At 42.9% G+C, this 19,675-nt stretch overlaps 1 protein-coding gene across 1 annotated transcript; it reads right to left on the bottom strand.

Moving 5' to 3' along the window:
* Positions 1-598: 598 nt before the first annotated feature.
* LOC130330019 (neutral alpha-glucosidase AB-like) lies at positions 599-17,037 on the bottom strand (the record flags this gene model as incomplete). The annotated part of the gene is made up of 7 exons (XM_056553564.1): positions 599-665; positions 2,576-2,663; positions 4,314-4,379; positions 4,618-4,797; positions 4,884-5,011; positions 13,918-14,026; positions 16,939-17,037. Coding segments are annotated over 7 exons (737 nt in total), but the record flags the coding sequence as incomplete, so codon positions are not given.
* Between the last annotated feature and the right edge of the window lie 2,638 nt (positions 17,038-19,675).

The raw sequence follows: 19,675 nt of genomic DNA, 5'->3' as shown, positions 1-19,675 counted from the left end.
AGTAGTTCTGATCACTTCTTGGGGCCACATAAAAATCCATCCACCATAGACTTCCATAGGAATGTCTACATAATACTGAATGATCCTAATTTCTGATTGTGGGTTTATTAAAAAGAAATGATTTCTTTAATCATTTTTATAAACTAAAAAAACAATAGTATATTATATTATAATATTCTTATAAAAAAAAAAAGGTATGCACAGATTTAATATGTAAAGTGTCTTAAATCTTTAATTTACTGTGTGAACAAAGCCTTTATGAGCAGATTGTCAGTCTTAAAGGGGTATTCCGCCCATAGACATTAAATCCAAAGGATAGGGGATAAGATGTCTGGTAATGTGGGGGTCCTGCTGGCTGCGGTGCTGAAGGCTCCTGATGTCACAGGCACGCCCCCTTGTGCTGTCATGCCACACCTCCTCAATGCAAGTCTATGGGAGGGGACGTGGCAGCCATCCCCTCCCACAGACTTGCATTGAAGGGGGGGAAATAAGATGTCTAAGGGCAGAGTACCCACCCCTTTAAGGCCTGAGGCAACTTGATTGACTTGCCTGCAATCCTTTAGACGTCTACCTAAACATAAAAACATTACAGCCTTACCATTTGGTTTGCTGTCCGTGTGCGTTTTGAAGGTTTCTTCCCACATTCCTGGCTCATCTTCTTCCGGCTGGACAAGACAATGGAGAAAAAGGTTACAATATAGTCTAACCATACTCCAAGCGGGTTTGTCACATAAATTGTGCCTTAAAGGGGTACACCCGTGGAATTTTTTTTTTTTTTTTTTTTAAATCACCTGGTGCCAGAAAGTTAAACAGATTTTAAATTATTTCTATTAAAAAATCTTAATCCTTCCAGTACTTTTTAGGGGCTGTATACTACAGAGGAAATTCTTTTTTTTTGGGATTTCTCTGATGTCACGACCACAGTGGTCTCTGCTGACCTCTGCTTTTTAGCAACTGTCCAGAGCAGCATGTGTTTGCTATGGGGATTTTCTCCTGCTCTGGACAGTTCCAAAAATGGACAGCAGAGAGCACTGTGGTCGTGACATCAGAGAAATCCAAAAAGAAAAGCATTTCCTTTGTAGTATACAGCCCCCTAAAAAGTACTGGAAGGATTAAGATTTTTTAATAGAAGTAATTTACAAATCTGTAACTTTCTGGCACCAGTTGATAAAAAAAATAAATAAATAAATAAATAAATGCTCTACAGGAGTACCCCTTTAAGAGGTGTTTTTGGAGGACTTTATTGATGCCGTAGGCTCAGGATAGTACATCAATATCAGATAAGTGGTCGTTCAACAACCTGCAGATACACAGAACAGAGCCGCAAGCAGACAGCGCCATACACAGTGTTGCGACAGTGCTGGGTTGCCGAACCTTAGCTCCTATATGCTTCAAGGAGGGGGGTAGCTATAGGGGGTGCAGAGGTAGACGCACCAGGGCCCTGGTGCCTAAAGGGGTTTTAAAAGCAGATCTGCCCCATAAGAGACCAGTGTTATAATTGGCACACAGGGCTATTTGCTTCAAGGGCACCCGAGCTGTAGTAACCCAAGATGGCCACGCTCCAATGCACAGAGCTGCTTCTGCATCCATTTACTGTGTTTGCATGTGCCAGGCATAGGACCTCCATCTGATATGGATGACCAACCCCGAGCATAGGCAATAGATTAAAGATCCCTAAAAAACTTATTCAAATATAATAGCATAGTATTCCAACTTATAACACTCCTCCATCTATCTTGTGGATAAAAAAATGTGGGTCTTATCAAAGTGAGTCCAACTGCTGGGACCACGAGGACCACGATTAGTGAACGCAGGTACCATTCTCCATTCCATTCCAAGGTGAGGCTTGGGGGGGGGGGGGGGGGGCCCCAAGCCTCACCTTGGAATGGAATGGAGAATGGTGCCTGCATTCACTAATCGTCTATGGAGCTGCGGATGACTGTGCGCTCTACTCTGCTACCTCTGGCAACTCCATAGACCAGCGTCTCCCAACCAGGTGCCTCCACCTGCTGCAAAGCTACAACTCACAGCATGCCCAGACAGCCAGAGGCGGTCCAGACTAGCTGGGAGTTGTAGTTTTGCATCAGCTGGAGGAACCTGGCTTTGGAAACACTGCCAAAGACAATAAATGGAGCACATGCACAACTCTCCGCTCCATTCTGAGCTTAAACTCTGTTGCCTGTTCTCAAGATTGGGGGCTACCAGCAGTCGGACTGTCTGCGATCACTATTGCCCTTATCTTATGGATAAAAGGAAAAGTGTTTTAAGGTGCCTCCAGCTGTTGCAAAACTACAAGTCTCAGCATGCCCGGACAGCCAAAGTCTGGGGGTTGCAGTTTTGAAACAGCTGTTGGCACCCTGGTAGGGAAACACTGGTCTACCTGTTCAATCCTTGCCTACCTGGTGCATCCTGGATCTTCAGCTATTTTATCTTTTCCCTGAATTCAGTGTATTTTTCTGCATTTTGTGGATTTCAATAGAGTGTAGATATTTATTGGTTTTAGTTTTATATTAAAACAACTAAAATATAAAAAATAAATAAATCTTTGTCTACATACATCCCCATCATCGCTCACCTTCTTGGTTTCTTCTTCCTTTGCCGCTTCCTCCTCTCCTTGGTTTTCATCATCAGTTCCAGCGGATTCCTCCGTCTTCTCTGGGTCACTACAAGCCGAACAAAGACGAGGGGTGAGGAGTGACGCTTCCAGGAGGATGGGATATAGAGGCAGAGAGGCAAGGTAGAGAGGAGGGAAAGGATTAGAAGATGAAAAGGGTATGATGAGGATGAAGGGATATGTAATCTAACACTATGTATAGCTGTGTACAGGTGACTACTATCACTACAGCGGTCATTCTAAGACGACTACAATAAAGTCATTCTGCTGCTCCTTAACATTCTTATCCTACAAAACATAACAGCCTACACCATCAAAGCTATGAGGAAAACGCAGAAAGAAAAAAAAAAAAAAAAAAAAAAAAAAAAGCGTTAGGCTATTACACGGTTTAAAACAAGTGACCATTCGATTATTTTTGACTGTGATTTCTAACATATTTGTAAATTACTTTATTTGGCAAAAATTACTTCTTACACCAAAAGAAGAAAAAAAAATATTAAATATATATATTTATATAGAGATATAGTCTTGGCCACTAGGTGTCTCACTTCCCTGTAAACTACTATTCACTGCCAGTTGTCAGGGTGAATCTGTCTCTAGTAACAGCTAGATCAGGACAAAACTCAGGAAGTTGGGATGGGCTTAGCATGAGCTCTAAGGAGGGGAGAAGGAAAGAGTCTGAGAATGCCTGGGCTGTATACCTGAAACGAGCCGAAGATTATTCAAACCGTTCCTGAAAGGTAAATCAAGGCTTCCCTCTCATTTCTGGCCACCTATAAAGCTTTGGCAGCTGTCCCTTGTGTATATACAATTGTTATCTACTGCTCTACGGACAGGCTTCTCAGCAGCAGTTTTGATCGTTCGGGGTCTTAGTGTTTAGACCCCAATTGATCGTAACAACAAGCAGGGAGAAGCAGTACACTGCATGCTGGGCGTTATGGCTTTGCAACAGCTGGAAGGATACTGTTTGGAAAACACAGCATTAGACAGAAGACCATTTCCACCATCTTACATGTGTTTTGCTGACATTTATCTAACCTGGATAGGCACTTAAGGCGAACCTATCACTGCCTGGAAAAGAGGGAGCCAAACTCCGCAATATCTACAGGTTTATGTTATTTGGGTTACTCTGCATTATATGCTATATTCATATAGATAGCAGCAAAAATAAAAGAAAGTTCGCATTAACTGTAAGGCAAATTACTGCTGCAAGCGCACGCAACGTTTTTAGGTCCGGTCACAAAACTGAATACGGGTCAAAAATGATCCAACAGGAGTCACCGTTTGACTCCGGTCGGCTCATTAAAGTGAATGGAGTTCAGCGCTGGTCCGGCTGGGGTACGGGAGAGCCCGGTTTGCCCCTCCCCCAGCTGGATCCAGCACCCGTAGTATAAAAACGAGATGTGAATGCAGCCTTAGCCAAGGGCTTTTAATGATTGGTGGGGGTATCAGTACCCAGTTACCGATATATCAAGTTAGTAAAAAAATATATATATATATATATATATATATATATATATTATATAAAATTTACACCGACACAAACACAGATCTCTTTAGTCAGCTGAAAATGGAAAATCAGAAAGAAATTGCCCTTGGTCCCCTATGTGCTGTCCCTTTAAGTCACGTGTGTTCTAGTCACCACTCAAGCAGGTCAGTCGTGTGTTAAAGTCAGTTTGCAAGCAGGATCAATGATTACCTAGAGAAAAGATTCTTCACTTTATGCCACATGTTACCGACAGCGCTACTAACTTTAGCCGAGAGACTGGGAGGTGATGGGGCAGGAGAGTAGAGGGAAGAAAGAAAAATAAAGGGATGGGGCATAGAGCAAAAAAAGAAAGAAAAACACATTTCAGTGTCAATTCCCAGGAGAAAAACAAAAAAGCCAACCAAGCACCCCAATAATGTAATCAATTTCATTATGATTCTGTGCCAAGGCCCAAAAATCTCCACCCAACCACTATTGGGCATTCACTACTACCCCATATCCCCATATTACTCACGTGTCTTTTCGTTCTGTAAAATGCTCGAAGTAAAGCAACCCGCGAGAATTGACGCTCAGGACCAAGTCTCGCCCTGCCAGGATATCCAATCGGAACGGTGATCCGGTCACTAGAAGCTTGTGCTCATCGCTTCCCAAGGACAGTTCAAGGGTATTATCATCCTGCCCAGTCACCTGCAAACTGTCCCAATAGTCATGAATACACACGAAGCCTAGTGACATGACAAAAGCACCTGCCTGTCATAGACCAGTGTGGGGGTCACTTACTTTTCAGGGGTCGGTGTCCCAACCAACACGTCTGGAACCTCATATCGAGGTTTTAGAGGTTTGATCTCATTGATCTTAATTCGGGTCATGTTTCCATGGAGTCCGAAGACTTCCAGAAGGAGGGACACCTAGGAGGACAAAGAAGGGATTCTCCAATAACAATTCCTACCAATACTAATATATTAGGAATGCGGTTGTGACAACTGGGAATGCTGGGAGTTGTAGTTTTGCAAAAGCTGTAGGCAACACTGCTGCAAATAAATTTAAAAAAAAAAGTTATCCAAAACACTGTACAGTATCTACAACTATTCCAAAACTATAAGTCCCAGCATTACAGGACTGGCAAAGGATGATACACATGAATGACAAAAGGGAAAATATACAAAAAGTATGGCAAAAAAATAAAAAACAAAAAAAAAAATTACTTTTAGCACTAAACCTTTGCACTTATTTAGGAAGATTTAAGTTATACACTCACCATATTGTCTTTGGTGGTAGAGTACAGGCAATAAATCGTGTGTGTATATTATATATATATATATACACACACACACACACACACACACACACACACACACACACACACACAGCATAAAACCAGAGAGGAAAGGTTACAGAGCAGCGCTGATATGCTCCTCCAAGAGCAGTGAATCAGCAGAGTGAGGGAGGGGAGGAGTCAGCACAGTGCAGGCAAGAGAAGGACACGCCTCCTCCTTTTAGATAGATAAAAAAAAAAAAAAAAAACACATTGAGCAGCTATAATATGCTATTTCTTAGTGAAATATTGGTGATTGAGACAAAAATTACATGTACATGATCAGGATTGGGTACAGAGTAACATATAGCAGTTTTTTTTCGTGGGATCTGACAGGTACGTTTTAAGGAAATGCATTGTCAAACTTGAATATTTTTCATATTAAAGTTGTTACTTTTTATTTGTGGAGCTTCTTCTGAAATCTTGTAGTTTTCACACTGATCACCGAGCCTGACAAGAGTCTGACACTTCCTATTCTGTACAGATCACTTTCCAGCAGGATTACAATGAAAGGCGACACCAGTGTAAAGATAAGAGAGGCTCACACCGTTCATAATAGGTGATGGTCACAGCTTCCCTCCTCCCTGCGCAATGATCTCTGCAGAAGTCACAGAGCATGTCTACAAAACTCTCCCATAGAAGTCAATGAGGCAGCTCCAGTCTCTTGTTTTCTAGGGTCCATGTGGTCTAAAGGCTGCAAAAGGGGTATTCCAAGATTTTCTATTCTTCAACCTTTGAGCCCATGATGCCAAGTTATAATACAAAGTAATAGGCTTCTTTTACCTCAGTGCACCACTTTGTCTCGTTTTCATGCATCCACAAAAGCTTGGAAATCATCCAAGATCAACTAAGGTGCCTCCAGCTGTTGCAAAACTACAACTCCCAGGATGCCCGAACAGCCTTCGGTTGTCCAGGCATCCTGGCAGTTGTAGTTTTCAACAGTTTGAGGCACCCTGGTTGGAACACAGTGCCCTAGATTCTGCAGCCTAGAGGGTTCTCTATCTTGGCAAACAAGAAAAAGTTGCATTGGGCCTAATAAACTTTAAGATTGGAGAACAGTCTTTGTAGCCATAGCAAGACAAGTTTTTCTTTAGAAGGGAACTCCAGTACTTAAAGGGGTACTCTGGTGGAATTTATTTATTTATTTTTTATTAAATCAACTGGTGCCAGAAAGTTAAACAGATTTGTAATCCTTCCAGTACTTAGAAGCTGTATACTACAGAGGAAATTGTTTTCTTTTAGGATTTCCATTCTGTCTGACAACAGTGCTTTCTGCTGACACCACTGTCCATTTTAGGAACTGTCCAAAGCATCATGTTTGCTCTGGGGATTTTCTCCTGCTCTGGACAGTTCCTGACATGGACAGAGGTGTCAGCAGAGAGCACTGTGGTCAGACAGAAAAGAAATCCAAAAAGAAAAGAACTTCCTCTGTATTATATGGCAGCTGATAAGTACTGGAAGGATTAAGATTTTAAAATAGAAGTAATTTACAAAATCTTTTAAACTTAACTTTCTGGCAACAGTTCATTTAAAACAAATAAAATAAATAAGCTTTCCACCGGAGTACCCCTTTAAACTACTTTCCCCTATTCACAGGATAGGATATAAATGTAAATTTCATGCACCCACATCCGAAAATGCTGTAATGCAAGTCTTTATTTTACTGTTGTCTCTGACCTTTCCCAGAGACAGTGGCCCTGAATAACCCGACATTCTGTTGGCTTGTGCGTCTGAAATATCTGCACCAGATATGGGGGGGGGGGGGGGGGGGGGGGAAGCCCAAGAAACTCTCCATTTTACTGAGGTAGCAAAAACCTCCAAACTCCACAAGGACTTGAATCGGCGCAGAATGGATGAGGAACAAGATCACTAGGCGATTTATTTGGAACAAGGCGTTTCGATGCCAGGACAGGCGTCTTTTTCAAGTTCACAACTTGTGAACTTGAAAGACGCCTGTCCTGGCATCGAAACGCGTTGTTCCAAATAAATCGTCTAGTGATCTTGTTCCTCATCCATTCTGCGCCGATTCAAGCCCTTGTGGAGTTTGGAGGTTTTTGCTACATTTGCTACACCGTTGCGGTGGTGGGACTGGCTGCATTGTGGAATACCTTTTACAGCGTTGTGCCTGACTTTGCACAACCTATTGGGTAAGCGCATCCGATAATATCGGCTTAGTTATATTACCCTTTTAATGCACTATGGAGCGCTTCTTGTCTTTTTACATGTACCTCCATTTTACTGAGAAAAGCCTAAAAAGGGGTGTGGCTGATGCGAAGAGGGGCGTGGTTACCTAAAAAAGGGCGTGTTTCCAACATTTCCACAAAAACCCAACATATTTATTAAGGTTTCCACAGAAAATGTGGTGGATTTCAGCTGATTAAAACCCGACAGATCAGAATGTGTGAAAAAAAATAAAAAAAAATAAAAAAAAAAAGGGAAATCTTAGTAGATACTGCTAAAAAAAATTGTAGAGAATTAAAAGCCACAAAGAAAACTCCCCTCCAGTCTTAGTAAATCAGGGCCATTATGTCATAAGTCACATGGTCTCCAGGGGTCGTGACTATGCTGCAGTAGGTGGAAGTGACTTACTAAAGTACCGTATATACTCGAGTATAAGCCGAGTTTTTCAGCACGATTTTTCGTGCTGAAAACACCCCCCTCGGCTTATACTCGAGTGAACTCCCCCACCCGCAGTGGTCTTCAACATGCGGACCTCCAGAGGTTTCAAAACTACAACTCCCAGCAAGCCAGGGCAGCCATCGGCTGTCCGGGCTTGCTGGGAGTTGTAGTTTTGAAACCTCCGGAGGTCCGCAGGTTGAAGACCACTGCGGCCTTCAACATCATCCAGCCCCCTCTCACCCCCTTTAGTTCTGAGTACTCACCTCCGCTCGGCGCTGGTCCGGTCCTGCAGGACTGTCCGGTGAGGAGGTCGTCCGGTGAGGAGGTGGTCCGGGCTGCTATCTTCACCGGGGAGGCCTCTTCTAAGCGCTTCGGGCCCGGCCTCAGAATAGTCACGTTGCCTTGACAACGACGCAGATGCGTCGTTGTCTAGGCAACGGCTCTATTCCGGGCCGGAAGCGCGGAGAAGAGGCGCCCCCGGTGAAGATAGCAGCCCGGACCACCTCCTCACCGGACCACCTCCTTACCGGACAGCCCTGCAGGACCGGACCAGCGCCGAGCGGAGGTGAGTATTCAGAACTAAAGGGGGTGAGAGGGGGCTGGATGATGTTGAAGGCCGCAGTGGTCTTCAACCTGCGGACCTCCGGAGGTTTCAAAACTACAACTCCCAGCAAGCCCGGACAGCCGATGGCTGCCCGGGCTTGCTGGGAGTTGTAGTTTTGAAACCTCTGGAGGTCCGCAGGTTGAAGACCACTGAGGGCGAATGATGAGAAGAGGATGATGAAGGGGGGGGGGGGGGGGGGGGGTGTGGGGATGATGAAGGGGGGGGGGTGTGGGATGATGACAAGGGGATGATGAAGGGGGGATGTGTGGGATGATAAGGGGATGTGTGGGATGATGACAAGGGGATGATGAAGGGGGATGTGTGGGATAAGGGGATGTGTGGGATGATGACAAGGGGATGATGAAGGGGGGATGTGTGGGATGATAAGGGGATGTGTGGGATGATGACAAGGGGATGATGAAGGGGGGATGTGTGGGATGATGACAAGGGGATGATGAGGATGTTAATGACGGGTCTGGATGATGACAGGGGGGGATGAGGTATTTCCCACCCTAGGCTTATACTCGAGTCAATAACTTTTCCTGGGATTTTGGGTTGAAATTAGGGGTCTCGGCTTATACTCGGGTCGGCTTATACTCGAGTATATACGGTAATGCTTCTAATTTAAAGGGGTATTCCAGGATTTTTTTTTATTTGACTATACTACAGGGGCTGTAAAGTTAGTGTATTTCATAATATAGTGTCTGTACCTGTGTGTGACGGTTTTCTCACAATTCTTCTGTGATTTTCACCCCAATATTTATTTTTAACAGAATACAAAATGACTGTTGTCTCGGATTTTTCCCAGGTTGCAATGCAGCCGAGACCTGACTCACTAGTCAGCTGATGACAGGGAGCCTGTCTGCTTCAATGGGTGGAGCGATCGCTTGGTGGGAGAGAGATCAATCTGCAGCTAATGCAACAGCTGTAGGCACCCTGATTGAAAACCACAGGTCTTTTGAATGGATGCAGCTCATTTATGTTTCAATGGGTGGGGTAGCTGATTTATGGGAGGGAGGAAAATGGAATTATGGGATTTGTAGGCAAAGACGGAAATTCAAAAAGGAAATACCAGTTCACAAACAGATAGCCACAATGTTATGGTAATCTCACAACATAGCCATTTAGCCCCAAGACAAGCGCAGATCCTTCCTAAGCATGTCCATTACGGTCTGCCAGGTACGTACTAAAATCACCTTATGGTGGGGAACCCCTTTAACTGCACTACTCCTTTATGGGATTCTGCTGCATTAAGCACATGACAGAAATTTTAATTTAGGTCAATTCCTTCTGACTAAACCACTTGGAAATGCATTGCAGTATATAGAGATGGTGCATTTCCTAGCGGTCCTAGTGCCAGAATGTTCCAGGTGGACACTGTACCCTGTAAACATTGCCTTAGTTAAAGGGGTACTCCGGTGGAAATGTTTTTATTTTTTTTAATGAACTGGTGCCAGAAAGTTAAACAGATTTGTAAATTACTTCTATTAAAAAAAATATCTTTATCCTTCCAGTACTTATTAGCAGCTGTATGCTACAGAGGAAATTCTTTGCTTTTTGAATTTCTTTTTTGTCCAGTCCATAGTGCTCTCTGCTGACACCTCTGTCCTTGTCAGGAACTGTCCAGAGCAGGAGAAAATTTACATGGCAAACCTCTCCTGCTCTGGACAGTTCCTGATATGGGCACCAGATGTCCGCAGAGATACTGTGGACAAGACAAAAAAAGAAATAAAAAAAAAAAAAAGGAAAGAATTTCCTCTGTAGCATACAGCTGCTAATAAGTACTGGAAGGATTGAGATTTTTGAACAGGAGTAATTTACAAGTCTGTTTAACTTTCTGGCACCAGTTGATTTAATTAAAAAAAACTTAAAAAAAAAAATAAAAAAAGTTTTCCACCGGAGTACCCCTTTAAAGTGGCGCAAGGTACTACAGCATTCCACTGTTCACTTTAAGAGGTACTAAGCTGCAGTATCTGCTACTAAAAGTATAGTGATGCAGGTACAAGCTGGTAAACACTGCAGCTCCTTCCGATCCGCAGGGTGCTGGGAGTTGGACCCCTACAGATCTAAAAGTGATTGACTATCCCAGTATTTCCCAACCAGGGTGCCTCCAGGTGTTGCAAAACTACAACTTCCAGCATGCCCGGACAGCCTTTGGCTGTCCGGGCATGCTGGGAGTTGTAGTTTTGCAACATCTGGAGGCACACTGGTTGGGAAACACTGGTCTATCCTGTGGTAACTAAAAAGGCTTGATAATGAAATTAAAATGAACAAGCAATGCATTTTTATTTCTGTAAATGCATTTTTTCACAGGACTCAAAACTCCAGTTAAAAAATGGCTGAGAAGTATTGCTTGGGGAGAAAAAATAAAAAAATTCAAGAAAAATATTTTAAAAATAAATAAATAAAATAATAAAAAAAAAAAAATGAATAAAAAAACACAAACTCGAAATTATATATATATTATATATATATATATATATATATATATATATATATATATATATATATATATATATATATATATATATATTAAATTAAAACACAACACACTTCGTTTTAAGTGCACATCTAGATTTTCTGCCTGTTTAAAGTTTGGCATAGAGACGCAGCCTGTTGCTGAGGCAACCGCTCGGTGCCCAGGGAGTTTCACGCCCGAGCCTTTTATAATTAATAGGATTTGTGTATGAGACTCACTTGGCAACCCAGCGTGAGCTACGTCTCTCTACGCCAAACTTTACAGAGCAGGTAGAAGGAGAAATCTGGAGAGAACGCAGAATATAAAGACCACAAAAGCCTAGAAATCACCCCTAGGGCACCGTGGTAGAGGGTAGAGGATAGAGGGTAGAGATAGAGATATATCTATATATATATTAAACATTTTTTGCCTGGAATACACCTTTAAAGTTTTATTAGGCCCAATGCAACTTTTTCTTGTTTGACAAGACAGAGAACCCTCTAGGCTGCAGTACCCGGGGCACCGTGTTCCAATTAGTGTGCCTCCAGCTGTTGCAGAACTACAACAATAATATATATATATATATATCCTGGCTCCAGAAAGTTAACCAAATTTGTAAATTACTTCTATAAAAAAAATCTTAACCCTTTCAGTACTTATGAGCTGCTGAAGTTGAGTTGTTCTTTTCTGTCCAAGTGTTCTTTGAGGACACCGGTCTCGGGAACTGTCCAGAGTAGAAGCAAATCCCCATAGCAAACCTCTTCTAAACTGTGCAGTTCCCGAGACAGACAGATGTGTCGGCAGAGAGCACTGTGGTCAGACAGAAAGGAACAACTCAAATTCAGCAGCTGATAATTACTGGAAGGATGAAGGTTTTTTTTTTATTTTTTTTTATTTTTTTTTTTTATAGAAGTAATTTACAATTCTGTAACTTTCTGGAGTCAGTTGAAATAAAAAAAAAAAAATGTTTTTCCTGGAATACCCTTTGTACTGTAATGGAGAACAGTCTTTGTAGCTAAAGCAAGACTATTTATTTTTATTTTTTTATTAAATAATAAAATAAAAAATAAAAAGGAACTCCAGTACTTAAAGGGGTATTCCAGGAAAAAAACTTTTTTATATACATCAACTGGCTCCAGAAAGTTAAACAGATTTGTAAATTACTTCTTAATCCTTTCAGTACTTATGAGCTTCTGAAGTTAAGGTTGTTCTTTTCTGTCTAAATCCTCTCTGATGACACGTGTCTCTGGAAACGCCCAGTTTAGAAGAGGTTTGCTATGGGGATTTGCTTCTAAACTGGGCGTTTCCCGAGACAGGTGTCATCAGAGAGGATTTAGACAAAAGAACAACCTTAACTTCAGAAGCTCATAAGTACTGAAAGGATTAAGATTTTTTAATAGAAGTAATTTACAAATCTGTTTAACTTTCTGAAGCCAGTTGATATATATAAAAAAAGTTTTTTCCTGGAATACCCCTTTAACTACTTTTCCCCTATTCATAGGATAGGTGAGATGAGAAGTGTCGTATCACATGGTGGCTTCAACCACTGGGAACAATCCCCGCGATCTCCTGCACGACACCCTAATGTTCTCAAGATTAGATTTTAGGCATCTGCATGGCAGAGGCTGTACGGATGTATCTCTGGATCTTGCATGGAATGGGCGTGTAAATTACCGCTCCGTGCATAAGGAGGTCCCAGTGGTTGAACCCTCGCCCCAGATCAGACACTTATCCCCTATCCTGTGGATCACTGCCCCCCCGACGATCAGCAGGACAGGACCCGGCACTCAGTGAGGCGTGGTTGCAGTTGGCACGTGCTCTATTCATTCCTATGGGAGCTCCGAAAAGTACAGCTCTCAGGCATCATCAGCGCTCCCATACAAGTGAATGGAGCACGTGCAGTTTCCCAGGAGACAACTCGTGCCCCTCACAGAGAGCTGGGGTTCCGTCCCGGTGATTGCTGCGGGCCTCAGAGGTCGGACCCCCGCGATCAGCTACGTATCCCCTTATCCTCTGGATTAATTTTTGCCTGACTCCTTTAAAGGAAAACTATCATGTTCACTCCTGCACTAACCACAGGTACTGACGGATAGTGCGGGGGACGCTGATTCCTATGATCCCTACCTTCCCCGGATCCGTCCGGCCGTTCACCCGCAATCTTAGTTTTTCTATATATGCAAATGAGGCTGTAACTGGCATGGGCGGGGTTTTCAGGAGCCAAGTGGCATTGTGACGTCAGCGCCGCCCACTTATGAATATTCATCCCCCCCGCTCCTAACTGGTCTTCACTGCGCATGTCAGGAAGCGGCACATACACAGTGAAGACCAGTTAGGAGAGGGAGAGCCGGAGGGAGGAGGGGATGAATAATCATAAGCGGGCGGCGCTGCGGACAGGCAGCGCTGACGTCACAGTGCCACTAGGCTCCTGAAAACCCCGCCCGTGCCAGTTACAGCGTCATTTGCATATATAGAAAAACTAAGATTGAGGGCTAACGGCCGGACGGATCCGGGCAAGGTAGGGATCTTCGGAATCAGCGTCTGCCGCACTATCCGTCAATACCTGTGGTTAGTGCGGGAGTGAACATGTGACCGTTTTCCTTTAAGTACCGGAGTTCCCCTTTGAAACAGTTTTGATACACAAGTCTGAATGTGCGCAAAGCTCTGAGGTCACATTTAATCCAAACATGAACAATTCTAGTTGTGATGGAGCGGGTCACACCAATCTACCAGTGTAGAGAGGTGTCAGGATCGCCATTACGTAATAACCAAGACATGTGCACCCCCCCCCATACTATGAAGTAACATCCTGACCGCTCACCTGGGTCTTGTCATTGATGAGCTGGATTTCTAGTTTGTCCGCAGTCAGTTTTGCGCTTCCCAGCAAAGCGCGATACGGAGAGGATCCCGGCTCAAACTTGCGCTGACGTCTAAAAGCAAATTACGATCGAATTAGGATCAGATGATCAAACATGACGAATGAAAGGCGAGCACCGATGCGTAGAAATACAATCAATGGAATCCTACATTCTGCCATAAAGGGCTTTGTTCGGCACTTAAAATATTGTGGGTCTATGAACACCTTAAAGGATTTTTTTTTTTTTTTTAAGGGGGCATTCACACTACATTTTTGCAATTTGGCTGCCAGATCTGGTGGGGGAATTTAAAAACTGGCCAGCACCGGACCCAAGCCACATTGCATGTATGTGAATAGTGACAGGTAGTGACTCCGGTCGGTTCATTTTTGGACTGTATCCAGTTTTGTTGCCGGACTGAAAACAGTGGTTGGCTTGTAAATTTTGCTATATGTAACAGAGAGCAGGAAGTCAGTCTAAGGCTAGGTTCAGACTACGGAATTTCCGCCTGCAATTTCGCTTTGAAATTGCAGGCGGATATTCCACTTGCTAAAATGTATAGTGTAGTGAATGGTTTTCCGTTCACAAATTCGCACTGCGGAATTTGTGAACGGAAAATCCGCTTGGAAATTTCCGCCTGAAGAAAGGCGTTGCTCAATGCAAGTTTATGGGAGGGAGCGTGGCTGCCGTCAGGCCCCCCTCACATAGGCTTGCATTGAGGGAGCATGGCGTGACGGCATAAGGAGTGTGGCAGTGACTTCATGTTAGCAGCTGCCCCACTTCAAGGGGTAGCGTAGTTCCCATTTAAACCCCTGAGGACACTCTTCTTACGGAGGTGGAGAAATATGTTGGGTTCAAGGCACAATCAACACCCCATTCTACCTCTATGTCCCTCCATCTACAGACTGTTGGTAAAGAGATCATTTGCGCTCTAAACAAACCCCGAGTGCAGTGATGTAGGAGAGTCCATAGAATGATCATCTGAAGTTACAGAACTCCCATGATTCTTATTGTCTGTCTTTTCTGAGTGCAGCATCTCCTGTGAACCCTATAAAAACACCTTTTCCCTCCCTTCCACAGAAAAGAAACCTATTATCGGCAGACAGGCTAAGGCTGCATCTCATAGGAACACACAGAGACTCTGCAGCATGAATCCGGGAACAGAAGTTCTATGTCACTGAACTATCACTTGCTGCAGGTGCAGTGATCAGACACCTTTCCACTGCCAGAAGCTTTGCGGGAAATTTAGACAGCTTAAAGGGGTACTGCGGCGCTTAGACATCTTATCCCCTATCCAAAGGATAGGGGATAAGATGCCTGATCGCGGGGGTCCCGCCGCTTGGGAATCCCGTGATCTTGCACACAACACCCAAGTTAAAATCAGTCCCCGATGCTGTCACGCCCCCTCCCATAGGCTTGCTTTGAGGGGCGGAGCGTGAAGTCACACGGGGGCGGAGGCGCGATGTCACACGCCGGCGGCCCTGTGGTCGCTGGTAATCAGACCCGGAGCGAACATGCTCCGGGGACTGATTTTAACTGGGGTGCTGCGTGCAAGATCACGGGGGTCCCCAGCGGTGGGACCCCCACAATCAGCCATCTTATCCCCTATCCTTTGGATAGAGGATAAGATGTCTAAGCGCCGGAGTACCCCTTTAAGAAAAGCATATCAGAGGGCAATTAAGAATCAAAATGGCAGACAACCCAAATGTGCCACATCAGTTTGAAGAGGTATACACAAGAGGATCTACTTTATTCTCTAATAATGACCTTTCTCTGCACTTTATAAGAAAAAATACATTTTGCACTTTATAAAAATACAATCTTAAATTATACTAAAAAAATAAAATAAAAAAAGCTAATATCTTCTCAGTAAAGGGTATAAGCAGCCGTTTTACAGCAACACACGGTCGGGATGTGGCCATGTCTGCGTGCAGTTCTCAATGGAATTATTAAAGGGGTATTCCAGGCAAAAACTTTTTTTTATAATTATATATATTATATATATATATATATATATATTATAAAAAAAAAGTTTTTGCCTGGAATACCCCTTTAATAATTCCATTGAGAACTGCACGCAGACATGGCCACATCCCGACCGTGTGTTGCTGTAAAACGGCTGCTTATACCCTTTACTGAGAAGATATTAGCTTTTTTTATTTTATTTTTTTAGTATAATTTAATATATCTCTCTCTATATATATATCTATATCAACTGGCTCCGGAAAGTTAAACAGATTTATAAATTACTTCTATTAAAAAATCTTAATCCTTCCAATAGTTATTAGCTTCTGAAGTTTTCTGTCTAACTGCTCAATGATGATGTCACGGGAGCTGTGCATGATGGGAGAATATCCCTTGCATGATGGGAAAATATCCCCATAGGAGCTGGACAGATCCCGGGACGTGAGTCATCAGAAAGCAGTTAGACAGAAAACAGCAACTCAACTTCAGAAGCTAATAACTATTGGAAGGATTAAGATTTTTTAATAGAAGTAATTTACATATCTGTTTAACTTTCCGGAGCCAGATGAATGAATGAATGAATATATTATATTATATTATATAATATATATATATATATATATAAATAAAAAGTTTTTGCCTTGAATACCCCTTTAAGGTTTCATTTACACTAAGCTAAAATAATCGTTTTCCGATCTCACCGCGGCGGTCAGGGGGTAATAGTAACGCCAGTCACTCTCTGACCGCGCGGTCTCCGCTGTGGTTTCCTTGCTCTTCCTCATTGTGCGATTGGACAACTTGTTACTTTGTAGATTTCAGTTTAACAGGAAATACAGATTCTAGAACATATGCACCAGTGGTTTCCAAACTGTGGGCCTCCAGATGTTACAAAACTACAACACCCAGCATGCCCGGACAGCCAACGGCTGTCCGGGCATGCTGGGAGTTGTAGTTTTGCAACATCTGGAGGTCCACAGTTTGGAGACCACTCATCTACACACTGGAATATGCGAGTCACTGACCTGCAGAAGGAACTCTGTTCACATGTCTTGAAGTTGCTCCTGTCAACACTCAGGCCAGGAGTGAGACAGACAGAGAACACGAGAGCAAGACCAAGGAGCCTATAAGAGAGAGAAATATGAAACAAGTTTAAAAAAAAGGGGTACTCCGCTTTTTTTTGTTTTTAAATCAACTGGTGCCAAAAAGCTAAACAGATTTGTAAATTACTTTTAAATTTAAAAATCTTAATCCTTCCAGTACTTATCAGCTGCTATATGCTCCACAGGAAGTTATTTTCTTTTTTAATTTCTTTTCTGCCTTACCACATTGCTCTCTGCTGACACCTCTGTCCGTGTCAGGAACTGTCCAGAGTGGGAGCAAATCCCCATAGCAAACCTATCCTGCTCTGGACAGTTGTCAGCAGAGAGCACTGTGGTCAAACATAGGAAAATCAAAAAGAAAAGAACTTCCTGTGGAGCATACAGCAGCTGATAAGAACTGGAAGGATTAAAAGGGGTTCTCCAGTGGAAATTTTTTTTTTTTTTTTTTTTTTAAATCAACTGGTGCCAGAAAGTTAAACAGATTTGTAAATTGTTTCTATTAAAAAAAATCTTTATCCTTCCAGTACTTAATAGCTTATTAGCTGCTATATACTGCTGACACCTCTGTCCATGTCAGGAACTGTCCAGAGCAGGAGAGGTTTGCTATGGTAATTTGCTCCTGCTCTGGACAGTTCCTGATATGGACAAAGGTGTCAGTAGAGGGCACTGAGACCGGAAAGAAATTTAAAAAAGAAATTAACTTCCTGTGGAGCATCAGGAACTGCCCAGAACAGGAGCAAATCGCCATACCAAACCTATGCTGCTCTGGACAGTTCCTGATACGGACAGAGGTGTCAGCAGAGAGCACTGGTCAGACAGAAAGGAAATTCAAAAAGAAAAAAAACTTTCTCTGTAATAAACAGCCACTAAGAAGTACTGGAAGGATAAAGATTTTTTTTTTATAGAAATGATTTACAAATTTGTTTAACTTTCTGGCACCAGTTGATTTAAAAAGATAATGTTTTCCAGCGGAGTACCCCTTTAAATAGTAGAAGCATTTTCATGTAATTTGTGCCATAAAATGGGAATTCCTATCTGGACACTCACAGCATGTGTGTCTAAAGAGCGCCCCCTCAATCCTGGCTGAAACGTTGGTTGTTTGACCCCCTTTGATGTTCAATGGGTTATCCAGGAATAGGAAAACAGCCCTAGTCTCTTCCTAAAATAGCACCACACCTGTACTTATGTTGTGTGCGGTATTACGACTTGGAACCACGACTTGGCACCACGACTTGGCACCACGACTTGGCACCACTCATTTCAATAGAACTGAGTCGCAATACCAAAAAAACAACTGAGGACAGGGGAGGTGCTGTTTTTTGCACCCCTTTAACAGGAATTGCGCAAACATCAGACATTTAAGGCACATGGTGTGCATATACCATTAATGTCCAGATGGCAATACCCTTTAAATCGTACCTTTAATCACTGTCCCGGCGGCAGCATATGTGCTTAAATTTTGCCGTGACCTGCTCAGAAACCATTGCGATCTGGAGACACACTTGGATGCAAGTCTACGGGTAAATATATCTCCAGCATATGTGCCGCAAAATTTAGGCGCATATGCTGCTGGCAGGACAATGATTAGAGCAGTGTTTCCACACCAGGGTGCCTCCAGCTGTTGCAAACCTACAACTCAAGGCATGCTGGGAATTGTAGTTTTGCAAAAGCTGGAAGCATTCTGGTTGGTAAACACTGAATCAGACGTACATTTAACCCTTTAACCCCTTAAGGACTCAGACAATTAAATTTTTACGTTTTCATTTTTTCCTCCTCGCCTTCTAAAAATCATAACTCTTATATTTTCATCCCCTGCAGTCAGACATCTTATCCCCTATCCTTGGATAGGGAACAAGATGTCTAAGGGGCGGAGTACCCCTTTAAGGACTCCGTGTTTTCAGTTTTTGCATTTTCGTTTTTTCCTCCTTTCCTTTTAAAAATCATAACCCTTTCGATTTTCCACCTAAATATCCATATTATGGCTTATTTTTTGTGCCACCAGTTCTACTTTGCAGTGACATTAGTCATTTTACCCAAAAATCCATGGCGAAAATATATTTTTATTGTGTGACAAAATTTTTGAAAAAAAAAACAACAATTTTGTAACTCATGGGGGCTTCCGTTTTTACGCAGTACATTTTTCGGTAAAAGTGACACATTATTATTTTGTAGGTTCATACGGTTAAAATGATACCCTACTAAAAATCATAACTACATGCAGGAAAATGTATACGTTTAAAAATGATTTGCTCCTGCTCTGGACAGTTCCTGACATGGACAGAGGTGTCAGCAGAGAGCACTGTGGTCAGACAGAAAGGAAGTTCAAAAAGAAAAGAACTTCCCGTGGAGCATACAGCAGCTGTGACCCCCCACAACAAACACTGGTGGAGATTTATCAAACCTCGTGCAGTTGCCCATAGCAACCAGTTTTTTATTAAAAGCTCAGGAATCTGACTAGTTGCTACGGCAACTGCTCCACAGATCTTTGCTCCAGGTTTGGTAGATCTCCCCCTGTGAGGATTCAGGGCCTGCAAGCAACGCTGGGAGATATCACTTCTGACATGTAAGACGAGGTATAACTAGTGTCTCCACTGCTTGTGCCAACAATGTGTAACCTGCTATTACAGCGTCAGCATATTCATGAAAGGTGCCGCAAGAT

Source organism: Hyla sarda, unplaced genomic scaffold (assembly GCF_029499605.1).
Source record: "Hyla sarda isolate aHylSar1 unplaced genomic scaffold, aHylSar1.hap1 scaffold_3291, whole genome shotgun sequence".
In the NCBI taxonomy this organism is placed as follows: Eukaryota; Metazoa; Chordata; class Amphibia; order Anura; family Hylidae; genus Hyla; species Hyla sarda.
The sequence above is the reverse complement of the archived record's forward strand: the minus strand, read 5'-3'. Positions and strand labels throughout refer to the sequence as shown.